Genomic DNA, 24,141 nt, shown 5'->3' with positions numbered 1-24,141 from the left:
CTTGGTCTTTCATGGAATATTATCCGTGATAATTCGTTAAAAATTAGAACGCTCAGAATGCTCTTATTTTGAAGGTGAATTCCCCAAACCGGAACCAGAACCCGGAAAACATTTTAAGAATAATTTTGATCCTTTTCCTTTTTTAACTAAACGTCATGTTTGTAAATCTTTAAATTCGTTCGTAAATTTACAGTTCATATGATAGCCAAACATATGTTTGCGGATATCCAAAAGTAGAGATATTGTTCTTTGCTCCTAAAGGCCAATGGAAACGAGAACGCTTCAAGACATGGTGACTGCAGCGGCTGCTGTAAATAGTACTAGAATTGCAGTCACCTTCGACAGCTGCATGGATACTCGAATTCCTGTGTCCTTACTTTACAGCGACGTTGCTGAGTTCAGTAACGATCTAACTCATTTGCTACGCGAGAAGCAAGTTACAAATAGAATTGCATTGTATTGTCAAACAGACGTCTACCTACCTGTCTGGATTCTGGGGTATGTATGCAGACAGATACTACAGTTTGGAACTACTCTAGCCAGAGCTCGAAAATTGTTGACAATTTTGTTTTTAGCATCCTTAAGGTACCTGCTGCGTATGTCCCACTGGATCCTGGGGTACCAGCCCTTCTCTCTGCCCACATCATAGATCAATGTGGGTTGAAATACTGTCTTGTTCAGTGGGATCTTTTAGAGGTAAATTGTCAGAATGGAGAACATCATTTCTCTATGTAACACATATAACAGTGTGTTTATCTAACAGTATATCTTCTCTGTTCTCTCCCATAAGCAATTTCAGATGGCCTTCTCCAGCTTCATGAATGTAGACGTGCGTGCAGTGTGGTCTACTTACAATGTGACCCTCGTGAGACTGCGGAACACCATGGCTCAAGTGCAACATGGAGGAGGGCGTGAAGGTACTCATGAAGAGATGGCCAATGCTGACCTCTCTGCTCAGGGGTCAGGCCCTGGAAATGTTAGCCAGGGAGAGCTGGCCTATGTGCTCCACACATCTGGAACAACAGGGCTTCCCAAGATTGTCAGGGTACCACACAAGTGTATCGTGCCCAATATACTGCATCTAAGGTTAGTGTCAATGTCAGTGACTCAGCACTAATTCCATCCATTACCTTTTAAGGTGTATGTCATAGCATCTGAGTAGGACACAAACTAACTTTGTTACTAACCGTGGTGGGTTTCCAAATGACTTCCTGAGAAGGTTCTATGCCGCTGTCCAGTTCTCTGTTTCAGATGACGGCAGATGATGTGGTGTTCCTGGCCTCTCCCCTCACCTTTGACCCATCAGTGGTGGAGATGTTTCTAGCACTGTCATCCGGTGCGAGACTCCTCATGGTCCCCACGGTGATGAAAAAAAAACCTAACAGACTTGCCTGTGCGCTGTTCAAGAACCACAGGACAACATTCCTACAGGTGAGTCTACGGCGTGTCACACGAATGGAGAACCGCTAACGCTCTGCCTTGTCGTTAACGTATCCAGGGAATGTTTCTGCTGTGTTTTGCCCCTAAGGTGACACCAACCCTCCTAGGCCGTTTTGGCAGGACTCTCCTCCAGGAGGTGGTCTTCTCGAAAGACTCATCCCTTCGTGTGTTAGCCCTGGGGGGTGAAGCTTGCCCCTCGCCTGGCTTGCTCAGGAGCTGGAGGCAGGAAGGGAACCACACCCAAATCTACAACATCTACGGCATCACGGAAGTGTCCTGCTGGGCCTGCTGCTACAAGCTCTCGGAGACAGACCCGATGGCCAATCAGTGAGTAGCTTGAAAGTCAAACTCCAGTTGTGTGTCTGCCACACGTAAATGCTAGTCGTTTGCACTTCTGGTTAGATGGTAACGGCCTTTCATTGGCTCGGTGGCTGTAGTCTGCGCAATGACGACGACGTTGAATTGAACCGAACCAGTCTAATGGCGTTGTTTTCTTGTGTATTCGTGTGTGCGTGTCCTACAGAGATGAGTCCTCAGTGCCACTTGGAACCCCTTTAATGGACACCACTGTGGAAGTTAGAGATGAGCATAGCTGCGTCGTTGCTGAGGGAGAGGGGCAGGTCTTCATAGGTAGAAATACAAAGTCTGCCATCTCACGGACACACACACACTTGTGTCCATGACTGGACATGATTTCTGAGGAAATACGATTTTAAAAAGGTGTAAAAAGGAATTTGATTATCAGCTGTTCTGAAATGATATCAGGGGGAACAGACAGAGTGTGCCTCCTGGATGATGAGGTGGAGGCTGTCCCGGGAACTATGCGGGCTACAGGTGACTGGGTCCAGGTGAAGGACTCATGCCTGTATTTCCTGGGCCGGCAGGACCGACTCATCAAACGGCAAGGACAACGAGTGCACCTGGACACACTGCAGCAAGTGAGCATTCTCTGTTTTTTGGAAATGGCCCAGTGGACCCCCGAGGAAAGGCCATGGTGTGTGATGAAGTCGGCCATTTTGGATCTGCCTTTCAAAATCCACTGCTAACGAGCGTAAATAAATGTCTCAGTTGCTCAATTCTCCATGTCTATTTATTTTTATTTTGTATTTTTCATACGTATCAGGCTCTGATGAGTGTGCCCCTGGTGGAGGCCTGTGCTGTGGGATTGTCTGAAGATTCTCGCCTGGTGGCCTTTATGGTCGCCAGCTCCGCATCTGGAGACCAAAAGGCATCTTCCGCATTCCCATCTGTACAACATCAGGCAAACCAAAGATCCTCTGCCCCGGTGGATTCTCATGGGAACCTTAACCCTTCCAACTCACACTGGCAGGAGGAGCTCTCTACCTCCACCAGAAGTCTTCGGAGAGCCATACGTCGTAGCCTGTCTCGGTTGCTGCCCAGTCCCAGTGTTCCAGACAAAGTAGTGGTTGTCCCTGCCCTACCACTAACCTCACATGGTGAGCCCCCTGTGTGGTATTGTTTTATAGGAAGATCCCTCATTAATATCCAGACCTACTGGAAGCTAACGCCACGCCTAGCTCCTGCCATAAGTCTACGTTATGCGGCCTGCCGATGTCAGTGTTGTGTCTGTATGGTATATGTCAGTTCTTGCGTTCTCGCGGTCAGTACTGGCCTTGAGCGTGAAGCCCAATGTCTTGGTATGACAATAAATCTCTCACAGGAAAGGTGGACATGGGCCAACTCATGAAGATTTACCAGAGACAGAAAGCCACCCCAGATTTCCGTACTCCGAGCAACGTGGTGTCACTCAGGAAGATGCTCCAGTCCATGTGGCAGGTACAGATGGTTACCCTTTCTGTTTGATCTTCGCTATATTTTGTGAGTGTCAGATTCAAGTCGATGTCACTGTTTTATCCGTGTCTGTTGTGTGTGTGCTGTCTGTTTTTGCATGGCAGGACAGGTTAGGACTTTCTGAGGATGCAGTCGTCAGTGATGATTCCAACTTCCTGTTCAGTGGAGGAGACTCCCTACAAGCGCTGGGTCTTTGTGATGACATCACCGCCGCCATCGGAGGGACATTGTTAGGTCTTTTGGAGATTGTTCTGGATGGGTCCTTCTCCGACATCCTGCACCACGCCGCCACGGCAATGCCAACGCTATCATCGGAACGCAAACTGAAACCCCACTCTCCGTCTGAAGCTAAGAAACGCCCGACAGATCCGCTCTCCTCAGCGCCGACCAAGAGAGGAAGACTCGACGATTCTTTTACGTCGGCTGCTCCGAGGAGACCGCCGGCAGCTTCCTCCGCGGTGAAGGCCACGCGATTCACAGTATTGAGGAGGGCGGGCGAGGTGATTGAGACGCCGAAAGAGAACTCTGCCACCGGAGGAACCGTCACGTGGAAAGGAGACGCGCTCACGGTGGGAGGGACTTCCAGGCAGGGGACATTTCCCAGCGACCCCCTGGCTGTAGAACACAGGGAGACCTGCGGTGGTGAAAGGAGGGAGACTGGCGTTTGGGCGCTGAGGGTGAGGTGGGCTTCCGACACGGGCCGGTGTGTGGACGCCTCTCCCGTCCTGCTGGTAAACGGGCGGGGTGAGGACGCCTCGGGCGGACCCACCACAACCACGGTGTTTGTGGGGTCCCATTCCCACAGGATGCAGGCCCTCGACCTGGCCTCGGGGGAGCTGCTGTGGGAGAGGGTGCTCGGCGACAGGATCGAGTCTTCCGCTGCCGTGTGCGCACGCGAAGGCCTCGTGGTGGTGGGTCAGTATTCACATCGTATTTACGTTCCGAGTTCCCACGGTCATAAACGCCCCCCCCCCGGAATCAAACTTTTCGGACCAGGAGGAGGAGTAGAAATGGATGAAAGTCTCGCAAAGCTCTTGGAAATGTCCCGGATATTTGTGAGATGTATGAGCGAAGTTGTAAGTAGGACTTATCAGAAGAACAGCTGTGGGTCAACTCTCCAGCTGACACGCAATGTTGCTACAACGTACTGGCAATGTTGCTGCAACGCTGGGTGTCAGCTGGGGAGTTCACTTACCCGGGTATGTCCCATAACCTGCTTTCTGGAATACCCCCCTAGTGTGTTGACTTAAAGTTCACTTTAAGAATGTACATGCAGAAACTGGGTTTCGAGTCACAGAAATTTTGTGGAAATCCATTTTTAAAGGGTGGGATGGTTAGTCGGGCAGTGAAATGGATGTGCGCAATACTGTCCATATGGGTGAGCTGTGTCATGTTTTTGGTCCGTCCGCAGGGTGCTACGACGGCTGTGTGTACTTCCTGTGTGTGAACACGGGGGACACAAAGTGGACATTTCAGACAGGAGACGCCGTGAAGTGCTGTCCCACTGTGGACCCTCTCACTGGCCTGGTGTTGGTGGGATCACACGATGGACACATGTACAGCCTGGATCCACAGGTGTGTGTGTGTGTACATGAATAAGAATTAGTTCATTTAGCTTTTTTTAAAATCCAAAGCGACGTACAGGAGGGGGAAGTGCTTTTAAAAGATGCCCGTACTGTGCCACAGAGATATTTGCCAGTCCAGTGTCGTTTGTTCGTGTTGCAGGCTCGCCAGTGTGTGTGGAAACGCCACTGTGGGGGAGGCGCCGTGTTCTCCTCGCCGTGTCTCCACCCCTCCCTCCGACACCTGTACGTGGCCACGCTGGGGGGGCACCTCCTCTGTCTTCGCCCCGTGAGTAGCCGCGGGGGGCCTCGTGTCCTCTCCGCGCGTCGATACGGAAGCGAGGCCGCGCCGGCGTGAAATTTGATTATTTCTTTTTTTTCTCTGTCGACGGGGCCGACGTAGGATAGCGGCGCTGTGCTGTGGACGCGCTCCCGGGAGACTCCTTTCTTCTCCTCGCCGGGCTGCTCCTCGGGTCGCATGGTCGTGGGCTCCGTGGACGGAAACATCTACTGTTTCAGCCTCCAGGGGACCGAGGTAGGAGGAGGAGCCAGTGAGAGACGTGCCCGTGAACCAGTCCCCCCCCTCCCTCCCCCCCCCCGAGTCGCTCGTCCTTAACCCGTTCCTGTGTGTGTGCCGTCTTTTGTGTCGTTCCCCCCCCCCCCCCCCCCCCCCCCACAGCTCTGGCGTTTCACAACGAGCGGACCCGTGTTCTCGTCCCCTTGCGTGACCCGCGACGAGGCGTGGGTCGTGTGCGGCTCGCACGACGACCACGTGTACTGTCTGAGCTGTGCCGACGGCTCGCTAGCCTGGAGCTTTCGGGCCTCGGGCAGGGTGTACTCCAGCCCCTGTGTGTTTGATGGCTCTCCCTGGGGCGGAGCGTCCGGAGCGCTGGTGGCGGTGGCCTCCACAGATGGGACCCTCTGGATCCTCGACATGGAGGACGGAACTCTGGTCGCCTCCCTCTCGCTCCCGGGCGAGCTCTTCTCTTCCCCTGTGGCGTGGGAGCGATCCCTCGTGGTGGGATGTCGCAATAACTTTGTGTACTGTGTCGAGATGACGGACAGCGGTTAAAATCAGGGTGCGAATTACGGGGGGGGTTTGGAGGGGTCTGACCCCCCCCCCTAATTAAGACTTGGATTGGCCTCAAAAGAGGTTAAAACAACAGGTCGGGGGGGTCGATACACGCCCTGGAGAAGAAGTTGACCCTCCGATTGTCATTGGATGATTCGCACTCCGGTTAAAATGCATTCCCAACGCGGAATGCGTCGGCGAATAAACGGGGAGTGTGACCTGGGGACAAACAGGACGGCTGTTTTTGTTGTAGAATGGGAAGACTCTAGTCCTGGAGTTCAGACATCAGTATTTAATTGACACTATTATTGACATTTGCATCACTTTCATGAGCCCCCCATAGACCCCTCATAGACGACTCCCAAGTGAAACAAAAGAAGAAAAAAAAAGTGCAATTATTACCAAACACCTCTGTTACACAACACTGTGTACACTACACTATTGCACACAACCAAAGTTATTAAAAAAAAGGGACCAAGTGACTGTGCCCTCAGGGGCAAAGTCTTGGTAACAGTGCATCTACCATGCATACACGCACACACACGCACACACATACATACATCATTACATAGATAAGGGAGAATTGTAGAAATGACAGAATTCTGAGCCTACTGTAAGTTCTTTAGTGATGTCCATACTGTATTGGGACAGCTGACCTAGCCTTATAGAAGTTCTCAGAGAGCTGCTGAATGGTTTATTTCGATGTAGAAACGGATAAGTAGGCGGTGGTGTTGGACTGCTTTAGGACGGGTCACGCTATGTACAGCACAGATGTCTTACAGCAAGCGAGTGGTTTCTTTCTTTCTTCAAAAATAAAAAATGAACTACATCCAGACAATATCATCAGAGTTATTGTGGTTATCGTGTACTGTACACTTCAGTGCAGTGTTTCAATGCAGCCAACATGTGAGCAAGACTGATTTAATGTTAGTTCATGAACACAACAACGTCGTCATTGCAACATGTTGCAATTGCTTTTTGACAGCATTCACAGTCGTTACGGACACAGTGAGAATTGTTATACTGCACAGGATTTAAATACATGTATAAAAGAAGTTTCTGTACATTTCAGACAAGATCAAATATGACATCCATTGAAATCAGTAGCCTACTTAAAATAATACCCATGAGATAATATAACACACAGTGAACATTTGTTAATACAGTAATGAGGAGTATTTTACAGTGACCTTCTGTAAAGTTGGATTTTTGCTCAGAAACATCCATCAAATAAGTATTGAGTCAAGTGCATGTACTGACAACCGTGTTGGGTTTGATTGGCTACTTTAGGTACTGGTAGAATATTGCAGTGCGCAGTCTTGCATGTGATCAGCTGTGCGTGACATGGGGCCTTTGACGTGTGTGTGTGTTACATATTATATCGTTGACAAGCATCACTTGAGAAAGATGGTTGTGGTCATGAGTGTTCATGGCACAAGCATTGCTCGGGAGCAGCGGGGGGACAGGAAGGGCAGAAGGAGGCTCGGGATTGGGGGGTCAGAGTTCACGGACTGTGTATGGTTGTGGTAGCGTGTAGACATTGGAGCAGTGAACCGGGGCAGATTATTTGATGATCTGGGGGCAGTCGCTCCAGGCTTTGGCCTTGCGCTTAGCCAGGGCCAGCCAGGCCGGCTCAGTGGAGGCCTGGGGAGAGTCACTGGAGGGCAGGCGTTTCGTCACCTCCTTCACGGCAGGGGATAATGGAGGGGAGTCGGAAATCTCCACTGCAATGCAATTTGCCAGGGGAAAAAAAGGGTTAACACGCTGCATCATTTCGTTTACAAGTAGCATCAAACCAATGTTGACCAATGTTGTTGGATCAGGTCATGGTTTACACCGAGGACCTATAAGTGCCCCTTCCTCAAAGGAGTAAATAACATTGATAAATGGCTGGTCAAATTAAAATGTACTGTAGCACTTTCTGGCAGTTCTATGAAGACTATGGCAAAGTTCACAAATGTCTGAACGGTGTAAACGAAGCGGCGTTACCTGTGACAGAGCTTGGTAGTGTGTTAGCTTTCTTCAGGTTGTCTCGGCGCTCAAAGCGGGCCAGCAAGGTGTCTGGCCTTTTGGCCTCTTGAGTTTGTTGAGGTTTAGGACTGGTGTTGGTGTTCCCTTTATTCTCTGAAGGACTAACCGATCCACTCTGTGAAAGGCAGGAACCGTTTACATGACTTTGCACACTAGACATGACTAGACATTTGGATCATTACTTGCTGTTTGTATTTCCTCAGTAAAAGTTTAAATGCATATTTTAACAAAATCTGTTGAATCAAATACGCAAGCTATCCTAGCCATTTTCTGTGTATTTAAAGTTGATCTAAAATTCAAAATTTATTATGACAAAGGGTCCTTGCAAAATGGACAGAAATGTGTATACTGCTGGCGCAATTTCCCCAAAAGCTTTCATCCAGTTGGTGGAATAATGTAATAATATGGAGAGGGTGTGTCATTCCCATCGCAATTTAGCTAAGTAAACAAGCCTGTGCCTGTTTTTGGAGTCGTACTGCACTTTAGTCATAGCCCAGGCACAAGATGAAAAGCAAATGCATACTACTCATCTTAGCTTGCACTCAGAAATGAATGTGGTCATAAACAATTGAGTGAGTCATCTGATACAAAACTTCTTTGTATCAGATGTTTCGATTTCTGTTCTGAGAACATCAAATGCAAATTATGTTTGTTACTTAGAGCTAATCGTTATCTGTAATTTAGGAAGTTTTAGGGTTAGTATAGTCGTTTATTTATTGCTATCTGTATATTTAGGAAGTTTCACTTATTTAAGCTCAGCATAGATGTAAAATTGTTCTGTGTACTTATATGTTATGCCAGGTGCTTGCGTTGTCTTGTCTTAAGAATTTCAGTGCCCAGTCTAACCTTGTGTTGTTCTGTGCACCTGACAAATAAAAGACTTGAACTTGGACTTGAACTAATCAGACCTGATGACCTCCTACTAAAGAAGTTATTAAAGTTATATGGCACATTTACAGGCAAGATAAAGATTTCACAGGCTCGGAGAAGATGACATGACAATATTCAGCCATTGTCTATGCCTTTCGTTATGGTTTTTAAAATCCCACTACGCTTAACATTCCTCCCTGCCGCCCACCTACTGTGACTACACAAAACACACGCCATGAAAAACGGCAAGTGACAGCTTCGATTCGCTTCTCGACAGCTTTGCTTCAGGAGCACAGAGCGGCAGCCGGATAGAGCTGTGAGTCTCTTGATAACACGCATGCAGGTCGGGCGTTGCTGTCACGTACGGTTTCTTTGGCCTGCTTCTCCGCTAGCTTGGCTTCTCTTTGGCTCCGTCGGTCGTCACGGCCCTGTTGCTGCTCCCTGAAACCCTTCTGCTTCTGCAGAGCCAGCGTGATCCACAAAGGCCCGCTGTCCTTTTCCTGGGTCCGCACACTGTCCAGAGAATGTCTGCTCTGCAGAGACGGCTTTTCTGTGTGTGTGTGTGTGTGTGTGTGTGAGGGGGTGGGGGGGGGAGTAATAAAGAGAGAGGGGAGAGGGGGCGGGAAGAGAATAGAAGGTATCAGTGGTTTCATCATTTAGAACTTTTCAGAAGAGCTTTCCTTCAACACACTCAGGTCTACCACACAAAGTGATGATCCTAATGAACAGAACAAAACAAGAACACCCTGAGTTGACGAGCAGCTCTTAGCAACCCAGAGTTGATAAGCAGCGCTTATCCACCCTGAGTGGATAAGAGTGCGTGCCCAAGGCTGACGCTGACCTCGCTTGATAAGCTCCGCTTTCCTGTCGGGCTTCTCCCTCCAGGGGATGCTGATGGAGGGGAAGAAGGACTTCTTCTCCTTGGGCTCCTCGTCCCCCTGGCTGGCCCTGAGCAGCTGGGCAACGGCTGACGACTCGTCCCTTCTCTTCCCCTGCTCCTCCTGGTCCGCCGAGTCCGCTGCCAGGCCAGTTCGTTGGGTCACGGCCTCGCCGGGCCCCCCTTGGGGGGTCTTGAGGAGGGGCAACTGAGGAGGGGCATCGGCGCATGTGAACTTAACGGCGGTGCTGGCTCTGTGGTACAACGGGGGTTTGGGTGAGGTCTTTTCACCCGCACCAAACCCTCCCCGCTTGGCCCGGGCGACCGAAGAAGGCGCGGCCGTGTGCACTGGACTCCTTTCTCGAAGTGGTGAGGCGGAGCTGGACTTGTCGGGTAACGCGGAGGACGAGTTGGAGTCGGGCTCTATCGGAGCGAGAGGTGGGGGGACGCCGTCAAAAGTGTCCCCGGCGCTGTATCTTTTCTTCCTCTTCTCTGTCGGCTGGTCGCCCTGGAAGCGGAGGGAGTAGTTGGTCCTTCTTAGCTTGATGCCGAAGGGAGAAGGCCTGGTTTGGTCGTCCGGGCCCATTTTCTCGCCCTCCAAGTTCTCATCGGACTCGTCCAATTCTCCCGGGCTCCGGGCCTCTGGCCCCTCGCGTTGGGTTGAGTCCTGGTCAGGACTGGGTACCAGGAAGGAGGGGAGGTCTTTAGCAAACTGGCACCCCTCTGACCTGCCCGCGATGCGGACCACTTTCGTCGCCTTGCTCTGGGCCTTGCTGTCTGGAGCTGGGGAGATGGCAGTGGTGCCGGACGAGCCGTCGGATTGAGCATTTTCCGTCGGCCCCCTGTCCTTGTCTGCCTGACACGACAATTCCATATTTCTGCTGGATTCGGCAAATTTCTTCTTCGCTGGGGTTATGGAGAACTTTGCGCTGGCCGACATGGTCTTCCTCAGGCTGGTGTGTGGGAATGGAGTCTTGTCCGGATCTTCGCCGCTGATCCCGCTCTGGACCTGGGTCGGGCTGTGGCCGGGATCTGGGTAGCCCTCATACATCCCCTCATCGGCTCCCTTGAATATCTTGGATCTGATGCTGGCCCACTCCGCCAAGATGGCTGCACTGGACTGATCCGAGGAGGTGGAGGACTCGCTGAGCGATTTGGTTTTCCCAGACTTGCGCTCGGGGGACGTCTTGCACTTGGTTGGGGAAGCGTTCATGCCCTTCTTGTCCTCGCCCAAGCCCAGCAGGGATTTGCACGCCGTGTCTTTGATCTGATCTAGATTGACAGCGGGTCCGCAGAGCTGAGCCCCTGTCACCAGGATGGCTGTGTGGGGGACGTACTGAATGGATGACATGCTGAGGGATTCTGCTCCCCCGGGAGAGGAGGCTTTTGAATCCTCTCTGGGGGTGGTGACCGTGCCTTCCTGTTGGCTGGAGGGCAGCGTCACAGGCGTCAAGTTGACTTTCTGGAAAAGGATCTGCTTCTCCCCGGAGGAGACCTTGAAAGAGAACGGCCGTTGTCTCTCCTCCATTTCCCTCCACCGCAGCTCCTCGGCCTTCCTCCTCCTCGCCACGGGGTCCGAGCCGCTCTCGCCCTCGTGCGCGGCCGCCGTCTCGGGCTCCTCCGCGTCCCGGCGACGCTTTTCCTCCCGTTTCCTCTCGTCCTCCTGGATCTTCCTCCTCTCCTCCTGCTCTGCTTTTTCTCTCAGCCGCTTCCCCTCCTCCTCGACGCGAAGGCGCTCTGCTTCCAGCGTCTCTTCCTCTCTCCGCCTCTGCTCCTCCGCCCTCCTGCGCTCCTCCTCCTCACGGATCGTCTCCTCTTTTTCCCTCTGGGTCCTCTCGTCTTCCTCTTTCATCCTCCTCTCCTCCTTCTCCTCCTCCTCCCTTTTTGTTCTCTCGTCCTCTCGAGCCTTCCTGTCCTCCTCTTCCTTCGTTCTCCTCTCCAGTTCCATGCTTTGTCTGTGGTCTTCCTCTTGTTGTCTGCGACATCTCTCCCCTATTTCGTACAGCTCCTCTGCTCTCTTCCTCCTCTCCTCATCCAGCTCCTCCCCTCTCAGTTCCTCTTCCTCCCTGTCTCTCTTCTCTCTGGACTCCAGTCTTTCTTCCACTGTTTGTTTACTGAATGAGTCTGGAGAATCAAAGGGGGATCCCTCATGTCTGGACCAAGGGCCCTCCAGGTTCTCGCGGTCTTCTGTCTCTTCATGTAGTACAGGTGGTGGAGACATGTCCTGCAGATCCTAGACATCAAAGAGAAGCATTTCATGTAACCGCACACTAGAAGAAGTCTCATCAACGTTTAACGATGTGTGGCAAAAAAACATTACGGTCATCACAAGTATGTTAGGCTGAATCCCAATACTCCCCCTTACCCCTACCCCTTACTCCTAGCCCTTGGCCCTCAGTTTTGAGGGCCAAGGGTTAGGGGTAAACTAAGGGCTAGGGGGAAGGGGGAGTATTGGGATCCAGCCTTAGTCTCTCAAATGTGCCTCAGCTCACCGGTGTGAACTTGCGGTGCTTGCGGGAGACTCTCTGGTTTTTGGGCTTCACAGATAGTTTGTGCTTGGCAGCGGTGTTGTCCAATCGAGGGACCGACTGTGGGACTGAATCCAGGTTAATGGACTCAATGGTGCCGGTGGCTGGAAGAATACATTTGGACCTGGGGGATTTCACTGGGGTATGTTGTATCTCACCCCGATGGAAGCCTTGGACCAGGCTTTCTCCGTAGACCTGGTTGCCAACAGAACATATCCATGAACACACTCCTCCATTGTGAACATATACATGGTTAGTATTGTAAATTAGAGAGAGAGTCATCATTAACGATTCGATTTGAATAATTTAATACAGTTTCTACTGTAACATCTGTGACGAATCTAAATGAGTCCTTACGTTTGGGTCTGGCTCCGCCTCCACCTGGGACAGTACCTCGAGGGGGCTCTGGGGCCCCTGGGGCCCCTCGTTTTCATCCGAGCTTCCCTGTTCGTCCTCACTCTTCCTAAGAGAGGGGGGCTTCTGGCCAAACTTGATACTTTGAGCTATCTGCCTCTGCTCATTGAACAGAAGGGGAAGGGGGTTAGTGACGCATTCCGATACACTGACTCTGGAAAAAGCAGAGGGCGTGGTGTAGACGTTGAACAGGAGCGAGGGCCCACCTGAAGGTTCCTGACTTTATCGGAAACGTTTTCTTGGGACATGGTGTGCTCCGAGCAGCCCTCCGTCACAGCTTCCTCTTGGATGAAGACACTGTCGTGCGAGAGGGCTCGGTCCCCGATCGGAGTCAGCTCCCTGCAGGGACATCAACGTCTACGGTTACCACGTGAACTTAAAGTCCATCGCAAATGAATTCATCGACGCATCAACGTGTGCTGTAGGAACGCTCCGTAAATCCCTTTACGCTAACACAGTTTTGTTTGGGAAGTCTTTCGTTTCCACTGGATTCCACCAATTAAAGGCTAAAGTCAGTCCAATTTTTCTTTTCCAACTGACCCCATCTGTTTATTATTCGACTGAAAGATAGCCCTCTGATGAAAATAGACAGAAAACTATAATTGTGTTCTGGATAGGAGTGGGAGGTCCATGGGAATTAAACTCATGAAGGGAGTCAGGTGGCTGAGCGGTTAGGGAATCGGGCTAGTAATCTGAAGGTCGCCAGTTCGATTCCCTCAAAGGACGTTGTGTCCTTGGGCAAGGTATTTGTCCCTGTACTTACTGTAAGTCGCTCTGGATAAGAGCGTCTGCTAAATGACTAAATGTAAATATAATGAAGAGTTCTCAGACCCATAGATGCTGAACACCATAACACATTGTGCCACGCTACAGGCAGCATGGAGCTACAATGGAAGATGATCCAAATTCCCTCCATGGAATATTGACGGTATTTCAAATGCTTGTGGTTGCAATATGTCAACTCTAACAGCAGTTCATTACCTCAGATGTTGATCGGGCTGATCCTTGGCGACGACACCATTGCTCACTTCCTCTGTGGAAAAGCTTGTCTTCAGCCCTTGTACCCTCTCAGTTCCTAACTTCTTCTTCTTCCCAAACAGGCGCCTGAAAGGTTGGAATTTGCCCTGTCGTCGCCTCTCTGTTGGCAGAATTGAACCAACCACCAACCCTTATCTCTCATGTTATCCTGCCATCACACCCTTATGCAATAGGTACAATGCCAATGGAGATGACAGCATTTGAATGTCATGAAAGAAAACATTCTGAAAAACAAACAAACAAACAAACAAACAGCAAATGAGAAGAATGAAAGAGCATGCCTTAGTTCTGAATACTTACCCACATCTGAATCTAAACAAGAAGACGTTCGTATAGAGACAGAGAGAAACCAGGAAACTTAGATCGGTGTGATCTAGCAGCTCATAAATCTTGTCATTTGCTAAATCTCTCAATCATTCACCTATGGCAATTTCCCTTGTATTCCATTTCCCCCTGGTCCCACGTTTTTAACCATTCAACAAACCAACTTCAAGTTGGACTTTGGTTAGGTGAGATCATATTTTCCTTAACATCCATTTGGCAATCCAAGTGCAGCTCCAAACAATGATGATATGGACAGTTGTCACAGTGGTCAGATTACAATTGATTGGGAACAAAATGTGTCAAAACGTACATCAAATGACACCCTCAAAGGAGTTATTTAGCCCTTCCATGATTTAGTTTGCCAAGGCCAGACTGTGTCTGTCCAGGAACGTTAATGTCCCCTGGGCCTACCAACTGCAGCCTGTCCAACACTGGTGAAATCCCACAGGTTGCGCCTAAATCTAAAACCTCCACCGAAACCGCATCCCTAACTGTACCAGTACGTCACATTGTCAGAAGACAATGCTGAAAGCGGCTCTCACACTCCTCTCTCATTTCATCATTAATTTAGCCTGACTAAGCTGCAGTACGGTATGGAAACTTCATAACCATTCTGTTCCCGAAACAAGAGTTGCCTTTTTCTAGCGAGCCTTTCGTATGGAACGAACAACTGCTTATTCAGCAGAACGGTTAGGCTATTTGATTCGAAATAGGGAAATGTAGACTAGAGAACGCACGCTGGGTCTGTTTCACTAGAGAAACACCTCGTACGCCTGTGTATGTGTTGTGTGTGTGTGTTAGTGGGAGGTCCTGTGGATGAACTGAAGTGGTTGAGGTTACAGGGCCATCCTACACCACTGTGAAGACAAACGTGTGCCCGGCTCAAGGTATCCCTTTCAAGGCTATAAGTAGAAACTGGCATGAGATTCCACCCTGTGCACCGAGGCATCATGGGAACTGATACGGTCCATTTATTTACTCCCTCTTGAGACCCTCGTTGTCTTCTTCATCTTCAGCTGTGTGTGTGTGTGTGTGTGTGTGTGTGTTTGTACAGGTGTGTAAGGAGGACCCCTGTACTTGCACCCCGTATCCCCTTACCTATTGGCTAACTTGGAACCCGGACCATCGCACAGCTGTGTCGTGATGGACTGAAATGATATGTGGGTGATGTCACATTGTGGCGCTGGCTCTACGACGCGACATGAGGAGAGCTGGATCTGACCTGTCTCTCTCTGTCAGTTTATCTCTCTTTCCCCTGTAAGGGTTGAGCGTTCTGTTGTGGTACGGTTGCCCCATTAGTCCCACAGCTTGCTTTCCCCAGCTTTCAGGCACGTCTAGTGCTTCTACACTGTTTTGACTGGCCTAACTGCCACTGGCGTGCTCACACGCTCATGCACCAAACTACAAAGGGCACGTTTTCAGCAGCGTAGAGCTACGCGCTAGCGTGAAGTAGCTTTCCTTGCCTTAAAAAATGACACAATTTCAGTTATTTCTGGCTCTTGGCGTGCCTGGTCGGATTTGGACGCTTCTCGTCCTGGTTTCTACTGTTTCCTTCCTCTCGTGACATCATCGCAGAATCAATGGGAGTTCTGTCGCGTCCACTCAGTGCAGTCGGGAGGATAGGCAACACAAGAGGATCACACAGGTCACACAAGGCACACATGGGCATCACTCATGTCTAATCACAGACCTCCAGAGGCCTCGGCGGTCACTTGTTAAACCAACCCAATCACCAAACCATGCATTTCGTAAGTAGACGCTACACAGTGTGTGAACACAGGTCGGGCAAATGTCTCCTTGAATCTCTGTCATGCTAGTGTTGCGTTGAGCCTGAAATGCTCTGGACGAGGCTACAATCGTTTTTGTTATTGCGGTCGTTTGTTGGGTTTTGACTATTTACCTGGGCTTTTGGACACCGTTACCTCTAAATGAGCACCGTTCCTAGTTTTTTCTTTGGCGTCCGTTGCCATGGTAACGGCCCACCTTGTCTGTGATGAGAGAAAAGGGAATGAAGGTAGCAGTGTTGGTTCATTTGTTTCACCGAACGAGGGAGTCGGCGCCTCTGATAGGCTGGAAATGGAGGAGAGGCTACCGACAGAGCAGCCATTCTGGGTAAGAGAAGACACATGAGAGTTCATGGAAAGGGCATATCATTTTCGCTATGCAAGAGCCACAATTTCACAAGCACACCCGTGTTTCATATCTCTTCATGCCACACGTCCTCTAATCCGCTGCAACGATACATAACTGAAGAATCCCTTTGGTGAACAATGTCCCACCATCACAATGTACAAACAGCTCCGACTTATAGACAGCCCTTTGCGTAAAAACGACTGCAGACAGAATTTCAGTGGCGTCACAGTCTTGTTCTTCCTACATGCACAGCCAATGATCACAGCTCAACATCGCTGATGCCTTGCCCACCTTCACAGCAGATGAATAGACCAGGTCAAAACTCGGCTGGGAGTTCCTACGTTTTGCCAGACTGCATGTCACTAAAACCCTTCCAGAGCCTTGTATCGATGATCACAACCAAAGGCGACACACATCCATTCTCCATGTCCCCTTTTACAAGAACAGTCATTATAAAATGCATCTTATCACTGCTCCTCAACAATCTGCCAGACTGACCTGCAAAAGACTGATGGCATGCTTGTCCATGGCAGTGCACTTTTCCCTCTCCAACTCACTTACTGCCCCGTAAATTGCCAGTCAGTGTTAAACAATAACCTCCTATAATGGACTCAAACTAGATGATTGCTTCCATTGAAGCAGGGAGCTCGACATGAAAACTCTTTTACTTGTCCAAGAAATAATGCACTGCGGCAGAAAAGCCTGATGCCAGGGTAAACAAAGACGATGCAACTGAAGGATACGAACTCTCGAGGGACGATTCTTGGGAAAGGGGGGAGACAGGAGGGGGGGAGACAGGGTTGTAGCTAAGAGGCGAATCCTTGTTCCTTTCGATCACAGGTGGTCTGTGTAAGTGCGCTGGGTCACTTTCTGGCTGGCGTGGAGGGCATGGACCAGCGTCTGAATGCCCTCCCTGTTGAGAACCCAATACCAGCTACAGTATGTGCTCTCAATCATGTAACCCATGAGATGCGCTTCTGCGACATGTGACCTGAGCATATTTCTCAGCGTGCGTGTGCCGATAAATCGTCGGATGGGATGTTACCAGCATAGTGATAACCCCGCTATGTGTTTCATTGTTTGGAAAAGTATTGTGTTATCACTCCAGGACGTGGGATCGCTGTACAGGTCACTCTGACAACACTCCCCTTCCCAAACACTGAAGTGCAGCCAGGGGAAGAAGCAGCCAGGGTCGAGGCTGCTGAGACGGTTGCTGTCTATCTCCGGGGCCAGCCTATTGCTGGGGAGTAACATGCTTTTGCCAGGAAGTGGCCAGGTTATGGAAGGAGCTCTACCTGCGAGTCTTCTGTCGTCCTCCTGCCTGGGCCCCCCTATCCCCTGCATTCTCCACCACATGTGTCAAGGACACAAGGAAGTATGAGACCTTCCGAGGGACGCTGCTTGACAAAGGGAGGAAAGCGATAAAAAAAGGAATGTGTCGTGATCCCAATTGGCCACAGCGAAGGAGCTTGTTTGGGTCAATTGGTGACAAGCGGAGAGGCATTTGGAGGAAACAAATTGGTGTTGACTTTGACTGTGCAGGTTCTAAGGTTGCACGAGTTTGTATTGTGTATTTAAAGTAACTGGTCTCTTTCTGAGTAATTGCTTACAGTACATTTATGGCCCACAATCATTAGTTGGTCAATCGGTCTGTAAATTATGTTGGAATTTTATGGAATTGGCCAAATGCCAATCTTCTAAAGAAATTGCCATTGCCTTTATGACCTGATAACCTTGTCCATCTACTCTGGAAACCTTTTTGAAGGGCCATAAATATGCACCAGAGATGGCATGAAGAAAAGTCAAATGCCCAGTGCATTTGCCTTTAGCCTGAAGTTGCGCTAGCATGACAGAGCCCCTGGTGTGAACATTCTAGAACAGGGTGAGGACAGAATGCACTGTGGGCTCAGCATGCCGTGGGTTCCCTTCCTGAGGGTGACAGCTGAGGGCCTGATCTCAACTAGAATGGCTCTTTGTCCTGACTGGTTCTAGTTCATACAGGAACAAGGATTGAGCAAGAATCTGGGCAACTGGAAGTGTCTGTGTGTATGACAGCACTCATTTGAGCGTGTTTGTGTGATAGGGGGAAAGACAGAGGGAGGAAGAGAGGGAGAGAGACGCTATGCGTTTTCATCCGAATGGAGGCATTGTTGAGATTGACTGGAAGTGTGATTGCAAACGCCGGGTCACATTCATTCTCCAATTATCCTTGGTTGCGTGTCAAAAAAATGGTTTTCCCGTGTCATACATTGTGATTGTGACCCCCAAAAATACAGTAGCAATGGAGCAAATGGCTGTTGATATTAAGCAGCTGTCTGCTGTGGAGCGTGTGTGGCGTCTGTGCTGCGGCACACAGACTCGGAAGCGAAGCTGCGGATGGGATGAGAGAAGCTCGAGCGGCCGTGTGTTCTGCAGGGGGAGGTCTTGGAGGGCGATTCGGCTGCATCGTAGCGATGGCAGCGGCACGGCACCAAGGTCGACATCACTCCACTGAACTCAGCTTCGGCGTCGTAGCACGACTCACTGCCACAGCTCAGTGGCATATCTTATCTTGGTGCCATAGGGGGGGGGGGGGAGGAGCCATAGCCATAGCCTTACAACAAAACAGCTAATTGTCCAAGCAGACAGACGGGTTAGGCCGCGTGACAGTTTACCTATTTCAGTTGCGCAGCTCGACAGTGCCGAGCGCCACTGCAGTAAAACCTTAGGGAACATCGATCTGCCTTTTTTCCCCCACAACGCCTGTTTTTACCCAGACGAGCCTTTCTTCTGTTGCCTCTCCTGCGGCTTTGGGGGGGGGGGGGGGGGAACAGAAAGACAGCAGGTCGGGGTTTGTAACGTCGACATGAGCCGAGCTACGAGGAGTCAAAGGAGACACAATATGGATTAGGGATTAGTCAAGGGATGGTGGGATGGGGGAGGTGAATGGAGGTGTGGATGAGAAAGCAGTTTGGGAGTTTGCGAGCCCTAATGCAGAGTGTTGATGAGGGGATGGAAAAGGAACCAGAATCCAAGACAGGGCCAAATCTTCACAAGAAATGTCAGAAGATATTGCCTGATAATATGATATGCAAAATACTTTGTCACAATGAACACTCACAAAGTCATCCTCTTTATCCTGCATCCTGATAGAAATATCCTCATAAGTTTGTGCTGCCTCAGGTTCCCATGGCAACAGCTGCTTGGCAATTTACCCTCAACTAAGTTACGGAAGAGGCCACTGACACACCAAGTGTGCCACTTCTCATCCCACACTCAACTTGACTTTGATTGACATTCAAGCAACACAACAGTGTTGTAGGCCAGATATACAACAAATGAATATGTAAAAACATGTCAGTGTCACAGGTATTCTTGCATTGCTCCTCAATATCGCTTTTTGCCTCACTCTTTCCAGGTTTTAATCTAGGGTCACACACACAACTGACACCTGTCACAAACGTTGTTTTAGCGCCCGACACAACCAAAAAGCTAGCAATTCAATGCATGAAAGAAACCCAAACATTTGGTGTATGCGACGTCCTACGACGCACCAGAACAGAAACAACCCCTCTTATGATCAGGAACAAATTTGTAGGGACGGACTGAATAACGACAGGCAGTATTTTCACTGAAGAGGGAGTTTAACCCACCGACTTGGTTACATCTGCAACAACTCACTGGTCTACATGAATAAAAGAAAAGAGCACAGTGGCAGGAAAATATCAAATGGCAAATGTATTTTTGGACGGATCCAAAACATCCAAGACAGAAAGCAAATTAAGAGGCAGGCGGGAGACCGAGAGACACACAAGGAAGCAATCACATGATCGCTGTTAAAGCCAACTGGTGACGTGATGACTGACAGTGTGTGGTGCAAAAACAACAGAACAGAGATGCTTTTGCCTTTGTGTCTCACTGTCAACTCGTCAAGTGATGCTCACTCATGCGTCTATAGTTTTTCAAAACATCTTATAATATGTTAGATATATATATATATGATACATGTATAATCAACTTCTCAACAAAAGAAGAACGAGGTTAGATTTCATTATGTCAAACCTAAATAGACGACAATATGACATGATAATCAGATAATAACTGATTAACTTTTATGACAAATGACCGAGTTTAACTGTTAAGAACGCTAACTGCGAGTACGAGCGACTCCAAATTGAGGTTTTACAGGCAGTGGCTCCAGACGTCGTGCTTTTAATAAGAATTCAGCCTTACCTTCTCGGCACTCGCGCCTGGGTGGAACAATACCTGTTAGTGTGTGTGTGGGTGCGTAGCAGTTCCACCTGCCTGCTGCCACTGTGGAACTGGGGCAGTACCGGGAGTCAGGTGTCACTGTGTGCATGCACTGAGGGCTTTAATGTGTTTCTGCTTATATGACAGAACCACACTCTACGACGAGGAGACTGCATATTTTATGACTGCGGACCTTAGGTAGGACAGGAAGTTAGGAACGGCGGGGTCCCATGATGCAAAATATGTGAATACTTATGCTAGCGTTGATGTGGGCCTAGCACTGACATGTTGTTCTGTTAGTGCACTTGTCCTCTCCTCTCCTCCCCTCATCAGAGAGAGAGGCTGCAGGGAAGGGGGAGGAGACTGACTGAGGGGAGACAAACGTTCTGCTGGGTGTGTTGCTTCTGCGCTGAGGAAAGCACAAAGTGATACTTGTTTACTAGCTAGCCTGGGCACAAGGAGAACAGAGTAGCATTCATCATTCCAACTGGTAGACGGACACAATGCCCATTATTGTGAATGAACAGCAAATATGTTCATTGATGTTTGTGGCATGGCAGCCTCGTAATCTTGTACGAAGTATGTCGAAGAACCATCCTCATGTCCACAGAACACTCACACCTGCCTTAAAGTCACTTGAGCTACTTGGTAGCCTCTACGCTATTCTAAGTAGTTTCATAGAGTTCTAAGAATGGTTCATAGCCTGATCACAGGCAAAAACAAAAACCCCCTGGGGTTAATTATCTGCACCACAACAGAACAGTTATAGATATCCCAGCCTTCCTAATACCACCGTAACCTGTACCTCTATGATTAACGATCAGGTCTCATCAGGAAACTATCATTTTAAGGATGATTTGACTGTCTTATTCAGACAGCCAAATGGCTTTGCTGGAATATTGTGCTACGGCCTTGTAGGGCTTTGGTCGTTTTCATTCAAATTTACTTACGTCGCTGAAAAACGCTGCTCTGTGTAACTGTCCTGTTCCTTTAGAACCTCCAAAAACACACATACGGGAAAGTATTGTAATGTAACACTGGTCAAGTAGAAGAGAACATGGTCGTTAGTGTGTACTGAACACTAGAACCTAACAAGGGACTCTCCTTTACATCGTTAGCGTTAGTCCTTCCTGTTGTGATGTTTTAGCCACTGAGTTGTGAATGCTGCTGATGTCGTAGCTCAGGTTAGATTCTGCACGTGTGATGCTCTTTTCATTCCTGAGTTGAGCAATTGTTTGAGCTGAAGGACACATCACGTCAAGGAACCTTTGTTCTTATGAATCGCCTTAAAGCGTTCATCATGGTTTCCAATAGAAGCCAACCTGCAGTTGACCTCAAAATAAATTTTCTGGAAAGATGTTGTTTTCTATGGACCTTTCACAAATGTGCTTAGCAAGGTATGGTTCTGAAGGAAATTGCTTAGTATGCTGCACATATGGGCAGACATAAAAAAAATCTCAACGTCATCACAACATATGTAAACTACAGTACATGGTAACTTTTGCAATTACTGAAGGGTCCCTTGGTAGTTTGAGCGGAGAAGACTCTGTAGGCAATTACTGTTACTCACTCACATTTAATTGAATCATTCTACTAAATTCTTGGAGTCCTGCACTCTGGCTGTTATTCCAATGCTGTAAATATTTACACCAGAGTGGGCTCAATAATACAAACAGACCTGGAAATCCAAGTGGATACTTCAATCTCATTTAAATATATTATGAAAGACACATTTACATTTTACATTTAGTCATTTAGCAGACGCTCTTATCCAGAGCGACTTACAGCAAGTACAGGCATCTCCCCGAGACAAGTAGGGTGAAGTGCCTTGCCCAAGGACACAACGTCATTTGGCACGGCCGGGAATCGAACCAACAACCTTCTGATTAACAGCCCGACTCCCTCACCACTCAGCCACCTGACCCCTCACACATATTTTTACACTTTTTTTCTACATTTAGTCTTTTTTGTTGTTGTTGTCGTTTCTACATAACTTGAAGTGAACTTAAAATGTACTGATATTGTATATTCACATAGTTATTGGCAACTTTAATATACAGTGTACTGTAAGTATGTGACATGGGATATTATCCTTTTACTGCTATTTGATTGCATTGATTATGCTTCTAAATATCACAGATACACAAAATGACAAACACTTGAATATTCTTAATGCCCGAGCACAGATCATTGTTGTCATTGGCAACTTAATGAATACTGCTTAAAGTACCTTAAATATTCAACAGTATTGGCTGATCTGTAGATGCGTGTGTTGGGGTTGATACTTTGTGGTACTGTGGTTACACAGTTTTGTAATTCCAATGAGTTTTGCATTTTACATACTAGGTTGGTCACTCATGCTACTTTGCCATTGCATTATCCACGTAACTTTTGGCACCAAACAACAGAAATACTTTAAAAACGAACCACAACCAATACAAATATATTGTAGCTTTGTAGATAATTGTGAAATAATACTTGGATACATTTCCAGAGCAAAATATTTAAAATAGAAGACAGAATGCTTTATCACACTGTGTGATGACAGGGCCAAGTTCAGTCGCAATGTCTACATCACAAATGATCGATGCATCCATTTTTTTTTCCCTGTAGTTCAACAAATAATTCAGCTAAAGACAACATTCCTTTCAATTCTGTTAGTAGGCCTACTCGACTGACTTCACTATATTGGAACATTTCAATGTGTTTTACTAGATAATGTACTTACGACAACCTCTTTTTTCCAATACCGCATTTAAATGAATTTGGCTACTGGTGATGTGTGATGTTGCCTACCCAACATCCTTACAGCCCATCACCAAAGGAAAATACTTGTGTTTAGGCCACGAATCCATAAAAGCATAACCAATTGCCTCTCCTGATAACATCTTAGAATGCAATTTAAGATGAGGACAATGTGAATTGACGGTATGGTGCCATCCCTTGTGGCACAGCTGGACTAAATACATGCAGGACGCCGTGTCGCTTGGTTCACATAAGCATGCATCCTTAATAAACGAACTATTTAGAGAAGACTATGTCCTAATATTGGCTAGACTGCAACACGCATTGAGAACAAAGAATCTGTAGTCTATTGGCATATTTATTTCATTCCCAAATGTACATTCCTTGGAAACTGCTGGACCAAATATAAAAATGTTGATCGGCGTTAATAAAAATTAGTTGTCCGAAACCCCACATTAACGGGATCACCATGGCAGCAAATTTCAGTCATTTTCAATAAAAGGTCGAAGCCATACCCAATGCACACATATGGGAAAGATGGAGCGAGCAGGTTAATGAAAATGGAAGGTATGACAAGGTCAGCGTTTTTTTTCAAGAATCCACGATATCTCGTTAGAATGACGAAAGACATACAATAAATACAAATTGATGTCACCTTGCAGGAGATCTGTTTCCAGTCGATTGGCCTTGAAGTCACTTGCGGCGCTTCTTCCCCAATCCACGACTGCAGACCCTTTTGTGTTGCTGATGCTGCGGGTGCCCGCGACTGAAAAACACGCACTCCTATGCACACTGACTGCTCCGAGGGAACAGTTCTGCACAGCTGCATATAAGACGGGAGGGCGTGGCAGGCTGAATCAGCGTTTGGGCATTTTGGGCGATTTTTGGGGGGTAGAGGGGGAACACAATAATGATATTGACATATAGATAGAGATATCGGCCTATAGATATATCTTTAAGTGCAATTTCCCTACAGACAGAATACGATCTTATAGAACTACAAATCAAATGGCTGTTTATAAACAGCTTTCAATTACAGGCCAATTTGCCAATACCGAGATAATG

General features: G+C 48.3%; 2 protein-coding genes across 7 annotated transcripts; one reads left to right on the top strand and one right to left on the bottom strand.

Annotated features, from left to right (window-relative positions):
* Positions 1 to 79: 79 nt before the first annotated feature.
* Positions 80 to 6,715, top strand: aasdh (aminoadipate-semialdehyde dehydrogenase). 6 transcript variants are annotated; one of them, XM_047049629.1, is made up of 15 exons: positions 80 to 498; positions 576 to 696; positions 791 to 1,086; positions 1,239 to 1,431; positions 1,529 to 1,767; positions 1,964 to 2,070; positions 2,206 to 2,378; positions 2,564 to 2,668; positions 2,771 to 2,897; positions 3,122 to 3,237; positions 3,357 to 4,167; positions 4,664 to 4,827; positions 4,978 to 5,103; positions 5,218 to 5,349; positions 5,494 to 6,715. In XM_047049629.1, the coding sequence occupies exons 1-15, from the start codon at positions 266 to 268 to the stop codon at positions 5,884 to 5,886; spliced, it is 3,336 nt and encodes a 1,111-aa protein (XP_046905585.1). In that variant the 5' UTR covers positions 80 to 265; the 3' UTR covers positions 5,887 to 6,715. The 6 variants fall into 6 exon arrangements, with proteins under 6 accessions (XP_046905585.1, XP_046905584.1, XP_046905583.1 ...); XM_047049628.1 differs by having other exon boundaries at positions 800 to 1,086; positions 2,564 to 2,897; XM_047049627.1 differs by having other exon boundaries at positions 2,564 to 2,897.
* Positions 6,163 to 23,852, bottom strand: cracd (capping protein inhibiting regulator of actin dynamics). Its single transcript, XM_047049626.1, has 9 exons — positions 23,732 to 23,852; positions 13,588 to 13,744; positions 12,813 to 12,945; positions 12,550 to 12,705; positions 12,157 to 12,387; positions 9,629 to 11,897; positions 9,153 to 9,337; positions 7,876 to 8,032; positions 6,163 to 7,610 (listed from the first exon to the last, which is right to left on the bottom strand). Exons 3-9 carry the CDS (start codon positions 12,852 to 12,854, stop codon positions 7,450 to 7,452), a joined length of 3,201 nt encoding a protein of 1,066 aa, XP_046905582.1. The 5' UTR covers positions 12,855 to 12,945; positions 13,588 to 13,744; positions 23,732 to 23,852; the 3' UTR covers positions 6,163 to 7,449.
* Positions 23,853 to 24,141: the final 289 nt, after the last annotated feature.

The sequence above is a fragment of the Hypomesus transpacificus genome, chromosome 26 (genome assembly GCF_021917145.1).
Source record: "Hypomesus transpacificus isolate Combined female chromosome 26, fHypTra1, whole genome shotgun sequence".
Taxonomy (NCBI): Eukaryota; Metazoa; Chordata; class Actinopteri; order Osmeriformes; family Osmeridae; genus Hypomesus; species Hypomesus transpacificus.
This window is presented reverse-complemented; position numbering and strand designations above follow the sequence as displayed.